General features: G+C 34.9%; 2 protein-coding genes across 2 annotated transcripts; one reads left to right on the forward strand and one right to left on the reverse strand.

Moving 5' to 3' along the window:
* Nucleotides 1–1305: 1305 nt before the first annotated feature.
* LOC133671452 (uncharacterized) lies at nucleotides 1306–7929 on the forward strand. The gene is made up of 5 exons (XM_062092220.1): nucleotides 1306–2307; nucleotides 2410–2477; nucleotides 2636–4486; nucleotides 6626–6755; nucleotides 6951–7929. Exons 1-5 carry the CDS (start codon nucleotides 2160–2162, stop codon nucleotides 7682–7684), a joined length of 2931 nt encoding a protein of 976 aa, XP_061948204.1. The 5' UTR covers nucleotides 1306–2159; the 3' UTR covers nucleotides 7685–7929.
* Nucleotides 7930–9347: 1418 nt separating this feature from the next.
* On the reverse strand, nucleotides 9348–10440 carry LOC133670940 (uncharacterized). The gene has a single exon (XM_062091539.1). The coding sequence runs from the start codon at nucleotides 10325–10327 to the stop codon at nucleotides 9602–9604; it is 726 nt and encodes a 241-aa protein (XP_061947523.1). The 5' UTR covers nucleotides 10328–10440; the 3' UTR covers nucleotides 9348–9601.
* Between the last annotated feature and the right edge of the window lie 885 nt (nucleotides 10441–11325).

Consider the following 11325-nt stretch of genomic DNA (forward strand, 5'->3'; position numbering starts at 1 on the left):
AAAGAAGGTACAATGCACGTGGATATGCAATCCTAGGTTCGCATACCTGGTCTTAAATCATTATTTTGCTAAGAGGCTAGCAACACCGAAGATGTATTGTCTGCTCTTTTATTTATTTATTTATTTTTAAAAGTAAAATAAACAACACATCACCCGAAAGCTCATATTCCGACCACAAAGGTTATTGTAAAAAATGAAATGGTATTTTTTGGATTTAAAAAATTATCTGTTAGTTTATTTTTATTTAAAAATATTTAATAACCATTATTAAAATCTCAATAATTATTTTCTCAACTTAAAATATCTCTAAATTAGTTCGAAACATTAAATTAAATAAAAAATTATTTTTTAATCTTGATTTATTTTTTTAATAATATAAATTTGAAAACAACTTAATAACATTCCTATCAACAAGAAAAATACATTACCATCAAATTTTGATTTTTGTTTAGTGGATATGAACAACCAATCATTTTCTTCTCCTCCTCTGTTTGCTTTTTTTTTCTCTTGAATCTAATGTAAAAATAAATAAAATAAAACTTTGGATTAAACAAATAAAATTCAAAATGAAGGGCAAAATTAAAGTTGGAAAAATCCTACAAGCAATTGTTTCTTTTTTAAAAAGCACGGGATGAGTAGTACCACAAAGGAAAAACCTATTCTCTTCCCTAATTGTTAATAATGGTACTTGAATCTTCAAAATTTCTCAGACGATAAAACCAGTTTTTCTTTATAAAAAATTGATCGCCAATTCAATATGAAGATAATTTTTTTTGATACCATAATAATTTTGTATATATCAAATTATCGAGTTCAATTAATATCAATGCAACATGAATGAATTAAATAAAAAAGTTTGATGGTAAAAAAAATAAAGAAAAAAAGAAATTTATTAATTTTATTATTCAACATTAATTTTTTAAAATAAAAAACAATCATTCAAATTTCTCTTATACATATTTTATTAGAAACTCACGTCAGGTAAAAATTCAAGATAAAAGATTTAAAAATTTCTCATTTTACTGTAGTCGACAACATTAAAAAATAAATTCTTATGCTCTTAATAATTTATTTTATATATTTTAAAAAATAAACACCGACAAAGCAACCAATGGTGACTTTATCATCGTGGACGATGATTTCCCTTTTTATTTTTAGCTATTTGTCAATACGTCATTAATAATAATTTATATTTTAATAATTTTAATAATAATATAGCATAACAGTTGATGTGATTAATCTCAACGCGGCATGGTAATCTCTATACATCAAAGCCGATTCAACAGTGAGAAAATATCTTAACAGCAACATCATTCTTCCCTTCTTCTATAATTTTACCAAAAACAAATAATGGTAACCAGCTAGCTGTCTTGCCAAAAATCTACAAGAAACTGTGTGACATGGTAGAGAGCATTGGTCCCTGAGACACAGACACAGCAGTATCTATAGCCTATGCCGCTCTCTAACGTTTGACCACCTCCGTGAATCACTAGAGTGCGCGTGCGTCATCTCCCTCTCCCTCCCTCTCCCCAGAGATGAATGACCAGCCCTTTTCATAGCTCAGAAGCAACAGAACAGAACAACCTTTTCTTATAATTTTTTCACTCTTTCTCTGATACGAAACATTGTCAATCCCTCTCTCACTCCCTCGAGCTTCATTTTCTTGGTCTCTGCGCACAATCCAATCTCTCACATGATTCTCTCTTTCTTTCACGTCTTTTCATTTTTTATTCTCCGTCATCAACATCTTTCATTCACTGATCTTTCCCTTTCTTTGTTCAAGAGAATCACCTGTTGTTTACTTTAAGACATGTAGATAATATAATACTATTACTACTATTGAGTAACGGAATAGTACAGGTAGGCCAAACTACTTTTTTTCTCCTCTTTCTAGTTTCTACAGTCTACAGGGTTTTCTTGGTTGTCTTCTCTTGCTTTCTCCTGTCCTTTTCACTCCTTCCCATTACATCATCGCAGGGCGTTTTGGTTTTTTGCTCACTTGGTGTTCTATTGTTGTTTTGGGGTAACTTAACTTGGTTAGCTACATTGCATTGTTTTGTTGGAAAGAAGGGGTTTTTTCACATGGGTTTGCCAGATAGATGGTATTTGAGATTTGGGTATGTTTGGTTTTGAAAGAGCGATTTTTGGTTTCTTGAGAGATGAATGAAACAGCAGGGACATGTTTAGCGATAACAGAGAAAAAGGCTCATAGGCCTGGTGGCTGTGTTGGTATTTTCTTTCAGTTATTTGATTGGAATAGGAGGTTTGCTAAGAAAAAGCTCTTCTCCAGGAAATTGCTTCCAGCAGGTCAGTCTATTTATCTCAAAACCAAAAATACCCATTTGACCAAGAATCCTTTAAATTTGATTGCTCTGGTTGTTTAATGCCTGTGTTGTTGCTGCTGCTCAGCTCGTGCAAAACAGCCATCAAAGAAGTTTGGAGAGGATGAGAAGAGGCCCAAAACAAAGCTCCACCTGGTACGCATTTTGGTTTCCAAAGTTGGATCTTGATTTTCATAGATGTTTTTGAGGGACATTTACTTTTATCTAACTAAAGAAAGATTTAACTTTGTGACTGAGCTTAAGTTGTTTATTCTGTAGTTTATTGAGGGTTCTTGTCTGTGCTTTAAATGTAGATTGCTGATGAGAATAAAGGGGGTTTTCCAAATGTAAAGAAAAATGAAAATTGTAATGGTGATATGGTAGTGCAAAAGCATGAAATGAGAGCTCCTGGTTTGGTTGCTAGGCTGATGGGCCTCGATTCTTTGCCAGCTGCTCATCGAGATAAGCACAAGAAAGTTTCACATTCTGTTGATTGTGATGTTACAGAAGAGAAATTTGTTAACAAATGCCACAGTGGATCTGATAGGGATGGTTTGAATACGGTGAAAGGGAGCGAAAAGGGTGAATCTAGGCCTCAAAAGCTTCAAAAGACAGGACAGTTTGAGAGACGAGCAGTGACTAGGTTTGGAGCTGAGGCCTTGCAAATGAAGGGTGTTTTGTCAAGGTCTAGAAAGCATTATCATCCAAAGCTTGCACCACCAGTTAAGAGTCCGAGGATTTCCTCTTCCAAGAATGCATCTAGGACGTCTAGGTTGATTGATGCTGCTACTAGAATTTTGGAACCTGGGTTGCAAGCTACCAATAGGGCAAAAAGTGCTCTTACTTATTCAAGTTCTGTGAATTATTGTCCCAGGGATGAAGTGTTGGCAGAGGGGATTGGAATTATGTTACCAAACATTGTTAAACAACAAGATATTGAAGATTGTAACGAGGGTGCAGGTAAATCTTTTATAGGGCAAACTTCTTACAAAAATTGTGGTAATTTGTTTGACGAAGTGGATTCTAGACCCAATTTGAAGGAGCAGCAGTTTGTTTGTCCATCCACTGGTTCAAATTATTTGTCCTCCCATGAATCAGAAATGACCAAGCCTCGGTTACCCACATCCACTCCTGATCAAGAAAGAAATGTAATTTATCAGAGACATTGGGACCAACAGTCCATCGCTGTGAAAAAACAGGATAACACTCGTGTACCAAGTCAAACCATCACAGTTATCAAACCACTGTCTCAAGAAGGTCAATCACAGCGGCAATCGAGAAGCCAGCAGTGCAGACCTCAACAGCAAGAGTCATCTTTTATTACATTTAAGCAGAGGATCCAGACTCAAAATGAGATATTTGTTAGCAGAAATAGAACTCCACCAAGGGCCAAAATAAATAATCTGCGAAGCAAGGGAGCTTCATCATCTGCAAATGCTATTAGTGGGGCTACAGATTTTGTTGCTTTGAACAGAAGAATAATCAGTCGTGGCAGGCCAAGAGCATCTACCTTAGCTGATAATTCTATAATTGACAAAGACAGAAAAGTTTGCAGCAGACGAGATGATTCCATGTCACAGCTTAGGAGCCCAGTGCGCAAGAGGAGGACAGTCAGTGTCAATGCTCAAGTTGAAAGTACTGGATTTGCTAATCCAATGTCTACAAGACAAAGGGACACCAAGTCTGATAGTGTGAGTAGAAAAGAGGTTGCATCCAGCTCTCGCACCATGGACTGTGCATGTATAAAAAATGGATCACTTAATGGAGAATGTAATAAAAATAATTGCTGTAGGGAGGATGATGTCGTATCTTTTACATTTAATTCTCCATTGAGGCACAAAAATTTTGTTTCCTTGGGGCTGAAAGAGAGGGGTCACCAAATTGATAAGAACACTTCTTACCAAAGAAGAAGGCTGGTGTTGGATGAGAATGATGGCAAAACATCTTTGCAGAATAAATTGCCATTGAAAGGAGATGCGCTTAGCACTATTTTAGAGCAAAAACTGAAGGAGTTAGCCTCTCAAGAAGAGGATGAATTGATAAGTGGAGGCAGTCACCTGAAGAAATCCACTGCAATGATTCTTCAGGAGCTAATATTTGCTTTAACTGCAGATCAGCCTATGTCTCCACATGCTCATGTTTTTAATGCAGACAAAACTTGCGAGGTTGGTTTTCTATCTTTTGGCATCGTGATGTCTTTATGGTCCAGACATTGTGGTCTTATTTACTTTTGTTTTTTGACTTAACTAAGCATCAATGCGTAAAACCAAAACTATGGCAATGTCTTTGCCCCTCTGATATTGGTGCCTACCTTAGCTCTACATATTTGATATTACACTATTTTGAACTGTTTTAGCCTGTACGCCTGCGTGGAGAAAACTGATTCTGGGGCTTCCTTCTATTGGCTGAAATTCTTATACAATTGGCAAAATCAAGACAAACAAAACTGAGAAATTAGTGAAATTGTTTAATGATTGCCTTTTCATTCGAGGGGTTCTCAATGAATAACATCCCATTGCTTGCTGTCTTTGTTTTATAGTTAGAGTTAGGAAGCTTGCCAAATTTGACTTCGCTGAATAGTAGAGTTGCTGTTTGAAATTTGTATACCATACAGCGCATCTTGTTGATAGTAGTTGTCAATGGTTAGATGTAGGGCTTTTGAAGTTGAAACTCTTTTGGTTTTGTCCTCATTTTTCATTTTTCTATTAAACAAAATAAGTCCCTGTATCTATTTGGTTCAATGAAAATGTTGGCCTTTCCTTTCTCCCTCCCTTTCAATTGATTTCAATGAAAATATTGGTTTATAATAGAGATTAGGTTCAAAAAGTGCAGTCCAACTCTCTAGAATCTACATTTTCATAGTCAATGTCATGGTAACTGAAGTCCAGCAACTTTTTGATTGTTGAATATCAAGTATCAAATTCCAATTAGTAAAAAATATATAGGTTTTCCTATTTAGTGTAGGTTTCATTATTTAGAGGGATTTCTTATTTAGTATGGATTCCTTGTGCAACAAGCAGTAGGGTTTCTATAACCTCTACAAATAGAGGTTTGTAATATAAGAAGTTTGGCTATTGGCCCTAAGATTATTAGAAGACACTTGTATGAAGAATTGAAGATTTTGTTGCCTGGCATTTAAAGCATCTATTTGAGTGGTTTTATTGAAGGGTTTTCTTAGGAGGATTAATTGAAGGGTTTAATTTATTGAGAAATTTATTTTCTTGGAAGGGTTTCTTAGAAGTTGTACTGTTATTTTAATAATGGTGGAAGTTTTTGGATGTAGGAAAATTAGCCGAACCATGTTAAATTTGTTTATGTGCTTGTTTATTTATTCATTTTCTGGGTTTTGCACAACAATGATTAAATATGGAAAACAGGCAGCGGACTGGTGTGGAGAATGTAAGATAAACAGGGCATTTTTAACTAAGATAGAGTGGGTAGAGCTGGTGATTGAGAGTTGGGTATAAATTAAAATGTACAGAATATGAATTGAAGTCCAACGGTTTGTAGGTGCTCATTCCTAACATATGTTACTATTGGATGTGGTGAAGATGGTACATCGTAGGACAAAGCTAATAGAAATGGAGTGAAAGCATTTGTGGGAATTTAATAAGCTTATAGGTAGCACCCAATTGATGTCAGAAGGAAAAACATGCTTTGACTGAAAGTTTGCAAGGCAAAGGGATGTCTTAAATGGTGTTTTCTATGGTTCACTGAAGTGATCGCCTCAGCAAGCAAATTTTCAAATTAACATAATGCATTATTTGATGGTCGCAGTTCAAAATAATGACTACACTGAGACATTTGAATTTTAGTTATTGGCTGCAATGATAAACTGCCTTTTTAAGTATTTTGAGGCAATGGGGAAGGTTCGCATTGTCAAAGAAGGTAGAGATCTTGTTGGAGTTGAAATGCATAGACAGAACAGAATACTAGGATTCATGGAACTAATCCTAGGATTTCAAGGTCGTATTGAGGCTAAGAGCCCTAAACCTGTATGCTATGATTATAAATGGAATTCATGTGGTGGAACTGGTGAAATTGTTGAAGTAGTTGCAATGTATGCCAATGTTACCAAATTCTATATTGAACTTCATATTTGGCTTAAGGTTGGCATTATCATGAAATTAACATTTGGCTTTATATGAAGCTAGATTTTCCTTGATGGTGTTTTATGTTCTAGGTTTGTGATTTTTAAAATTAATTTCTGGTTCATCCCTTGCATTTATGCAATGTTTTGTGTTTAATGGACCTTGGCAAATTCTGGACCTTACAAATCTAGCTTGTGTTATTACTCTGCTCAGAAGGAAGGAAAAATCAGGAGGAATTCAGTTGGAATATCACTTGATGGCGATCATCTTAGTCCTGGATCTGTGCTTGAAGCGTCTTTCTCAAATGACAGTTGCTTTTCAAGCAGTCTGGATGATAGTTCAGGTAAGAAAGTTGAATTTTATGATAATGCAGAATGAGGAAACTCATGAGCATTCTTTTATGGAACAACTTGGAACCTTGAGTATGAATTTTCTGAAATAGATAAAAAAGTTATGTTTTCATTCACCACTATTTAGTCTAATCTTATATCAAATATTTTGATCTCTTTACATATACAACTTTGGCCTGTGATTCTAGGATGCAGGATGCTGCTAGACTCCATGGATTACTCCTATGATCAACCACAACCAGTAGTCACTCATGCTGATCTTCTGGATTGTGCAACCTCTTTGATACCAGGGAGAACAGGTAGCAGGATAGCTACTGATCTTCTCAACCATGTTTCTAGGATATTACAGAGCATCAATCTTGCTGGTGGAGGGTTAACTGGAAATCAGCTCAGTCATGCAAAGGATGTTATCTTGAATACTGAACTCTTGTTTGGTAATGCAACTCTATGTAATTCAGATAGAATGAAGAGATTTCTCATCGGTTCCCTTCTGCTTGATGGACATGAAGCTCTTGCTGGTGCCATGTGGAAAAATCTTAATTGCCTTCTTGGTTTTGAAGGCAGCAAAGATGGTATTCAACTCAGACGGTTTCTTCTTGATTGTGAGATTGAATGCTTAGATTCAAAATACACCCGGTACTGTTACTCTGGATTCAAAGCATGGAAAAGAGTACCTTCATGCATGAATGTAGAGATGTTGATTCAAGAGATAGGTGAGGAGGTAAGAAGGTGGTCAGACTTTGCTGGGATGATACCTGATGAGATAATAGATTGGGAGATGAGTCATTCCTTGGGAAAATGGACAGATTTTGAAATTGAAGGATTTGAAACTGGTGCAGAAATCGATTGGGACATCCTTCAGACTTTGGTTGAGGAAATTGCTGTTGACCTTTGGGAGGGGTGCAGGGTGGATTCCTTTTGAGGTGTGGCAAACGTACTGGAATTTGTAGGTGTACTTTGTTCTATTATGATGCCCCACTACTTAACCTGTGTGTACCATGAAAGTGGCATTTTTTTTTGTCCAAAACGACGGGTGGTGTTAATTTAATAGGGCTCTTAGATGTTGTAGATGAGCAAGTATTTTTCAAATGGAAAAGCAGCTTCAAATGTTGTAGATGAGCCAGTATTTTTCAAATGAAAAGCAGCTTCAAATGGTCTTCTGCGTAATTTTTCTTAGACTGTTTGTACGTTTTAAACAAAATGCAGCTGCCAGATGTTTGGTTACACAAAAAAATAAATTTTACTGCTCATGGATGTCATATTTTTCAGCATTCCAACCACAACTCTCACGAAGCAACAATAAACAATGGTTTTTACGCGCTGTTCATGCCAATTAACTAGCATGAATGAACAATGTAACATGCATACCTTGTTCGGTACTGCATGCATGTTACATTATTCATGTTAATTAATAAGCATGAACATTGCAGCTTGACTACACTGTTCACGTGAATAGTGTAGCCAGCTATACTGTTCCGGTCGGACTGATTCCGGTTCAAAGTTTAAAATGCATTGAACCAGGTCCGACCCAGTAAAAAAAAATTATTTTTTATTTTTTAATTGTGTTTTATTCGAAAAACTAGTGTTTAACATTATTTAATGACACTACATAAATTAGACAGAGATCGCTTGATGACATAACATTTGCAGAATTTGATCGCAATTTCAATTTTGTTCCTGATTATATTTAAAAAATCAAAAAACTGTAGTTCTTGTCGGATGTATTTCATACGTGATGAAATTGTAGATATTTTAATGGAACAATAAAAAATATTTTATATAAAATATTATTTATTTCATGATGTAATAACAATAGTTAAATCTACAATATTTAAATTAAAAACCATCAATATTAAAATATATTTTTTAAAATTATTTTATAACCTCAATTTCAAAAGTATTTTTAACCAAATACTTTAAACTATTTTTTGTTCAACCTCAATTTCAATCATAGTTTTAACCAAATATCTATTTTTTTAAATTAACCTCAACTAAAAATATTTTTTATAATAATTTTTTTCAAACTACAACTATAACAACTACCGGAATATCAAACAGACTCTCTTAATCGTTCCTATATGTAAGATGTGATCACTTTGTGAAACCCATGAAAAAAAGCACTGTTGTTTATCATTAGGTTTCACACAAAACAACCACTTCTCCTGCGATCTTCTCAAGATCAATTACAGAACGTTATTTTCTCTATACAAAGCATACCGAGACCAAGTTGCTTCATGGTAAAGTCACAGGCATGCCATTTACACCTTCACAAATGCATCTGTTAGAAATTCTCTCTTTTGGATTCAAACCTGAAATGGTAGTGGTGGCAGACCTGCTTGTTTTTAATGCAATTTTGTGCTTCCATAGTCATCAATTGCTAGGTATAAGCAGCAATCATTAGAAAACAAAGGCAAAGTTTGGAAACTGGACTCAAGGTTCCATTTTATGCAGTGAACTCTCTCTTAGGATGCTTGTTAGCCGTTACATTAAAGAGTGTCTTCTTCCCCATGGCTTTACAACCAAAAAAGGAAGGAAGAAAGAAACAGAAGAAGAAACCCAGTTGCTGTGCAAATAATAAGAAGCAATTTTATCGTAGAAAGACAAAGTATCTCCAGTATTACTTATTATAATCATATGTAAAACATGATTATATCCAGAGCTTTACAATCACAGATCCCTAATCAACAACCAATCAAAGAATACAACTTACAGAAATAGCAGTAGCAGTGATAAAAACATCATCAAATCAAATCCAACTAGGAAAAGAAAAGAACAAAACCCAATTTAGAGATCAACAAGTCTCACAAGAATTAAGAAACTGCAATAAGATTGATCAAACTCAAAACTGTCTATACCCCAAAACAGTCTTGCCAGTACCAATACCTCTACCTCCTCTGTTTCCTCTGTTTTCACCATTAATAGCATTTGCTGCAGCCAAAGACAATCCTTTCAGCTCTTCAACACTTGCATAACTCTTCCTTGCCATTAACAACCCACCATTCCTTTTCTCTCCTGCATTAGCAGACCTACTCCCTCTCGAGTTCGATAAAAGCCCATTATTCATTTTCAGCACATTCTTTGAAGGAGGTGTCAATTCCTGCCGCGGCTTCCGGTTTTCTTTCCTTAAAGTAGCAGAGAAATCAGGCACAGATTGAGCCAAAACAGAGAGCCCTTTTCTTGAATTCCCCAAGTTTTCTTGAAACTTCACTTGTTTCTTTGGTGGGGTTCGTTTAAAATCATTCTCTTCACATTGTTGTTGCCTCAAATTTTCTAAAAACTTCACTTGTTTCTTCGGTGGGGTCTGTCTGATATCGTTCTCTTCGTATTCTTGTTGCCTTAACATCTTCATTCTTAGCTTTGTCTCTCTTAAATCGGCATATGCTCCGTATCTTGGCCCTCTTTCCATGATATAACTCTCTGTAGTCAGCCTTAAAGGCACCGGATGATCAGAATCCGCAGAATTTTGAGAGAGAATTAGAGAGATAGGATCAAGGGCTTGAAAGAGAGATTGCATACTAGGGTTTTGTTGATAGGTTTGATTCAGAGAACCGTTAGTATCTGCCATTGTTGATGGGTTTGGTTCTCTGTTTTTTTCTGTTCTTTAATTCTTGTTGGTAGTTTCAAGGTTTTGAGTTGCTTAAAGAATTTGATTTTGCAACGGTCAAAAAAACAGAGAGACAAAGGGAAACCCTTTTAGGTTTTTGTTATAATAGTTTCCCACTACAACGTTATTGTTGAGGTGGGTCCCTTCTGAAAAGGGATTAAAGTTGTTGAATCACATTGGATTCTAAATCTACCGTTGATTCTGGACGATGGTTTTGACTGGTGTTTTGTGGTGGATCAAGAGCCATCCATTTGTGGGATCGAAAACAGGATCATGGGAAAGGTTCATTGAGTTGAGGATTAGATTTTGGGTACAGATTTATATTTTTAATCCATTTGCAAGAAAAAAAGCAAAAGGGTTTTCTTTTTTCCATTATTTTTCTGAATTTTTTAAATAAAACAAGATGTCATCACCAATGGAAAGAGGCTATTGCAAGACTTTACACATGGCAGGCAGCCTGCTGCATTGGATCCTGCCGACAAATTGGATTACAAATCCACCGGTAATTTAAACAGATGATCCGCTGCAAACCATGATTACAAGAATCAATTTAGGTTAACTCAGTTTGAAGTTCGAGTTGATTAAATGAGTTAACTTTTATTTATTTATTTTTTTAAAAAAACTTTTAAACTGATGTTTCAAACCCTGAGAAAAAACATTAAAGATATTATTTTAAAAAAATAATAAATTTTTATTGATCTGACATCAGGTTAATTATTAAAGACTTGTTTGAGAGTATAATAATAGTTGAATTTTAAATTATTTTTTATCTATAAATATATTAAAATATTTTTTTTATTTTTAAAAATTAATTTTGAGATATTAACTCAAAACGATTTAATCTTTATAGAGTGGAAGAGGATGCGTCAAGTCGTATCGAATTTTTAGTCAATGAAAATCTATCTTGTTTTTTTTTAAAAAAAAAAATAATAAAATTGCATGTCTATGGGATATGAGAA

The sequence above is a fragment of the Populus nigra genome, chromosome 13 (genome assembly GCF_951802175.1).
Source record: "Populus nigra chromosome 13, ddPopNigr1.1, whole genome shotgun sequence".
Taxonomy (NCBI): domain Eukaryota; kingdom Viridiplantae; phylum Streptophyta; class Magnoliopsida; order Malpighiales; family Salicaceae; genus Populus; species Populus nigra.

Coding starts and splice junctions, on each gene's coding strand:
- LOC133671452 (XM_062092220.1), top strand. CDS start 2,160: ATGAATGAAACAGCAGGGACATGTTTAGCGATAACAGAGAAAAAGGCT. Junction 4,487..6,625: donor ATGCAGACAAAACTTGCGAG/GTTGGTTTTCTA, acceptor TACTCTGCTCAG/AAGGAAGGAAAAATCAGGAG. Junction 6,756..6,950: donor CAGTCTGGATGATAGTTCAG/GTAAGAAAGTTG, acceptor CTGTGATTCTAG/GATGCAGGATGCTGCTAGAC.
- LOC133670940 (XM_062091539.1), bottom strand. CDS start 10,327: ATGGCAGATACTAACGGTTCTCTGAATCAAACCTATCAACAAAACCCT.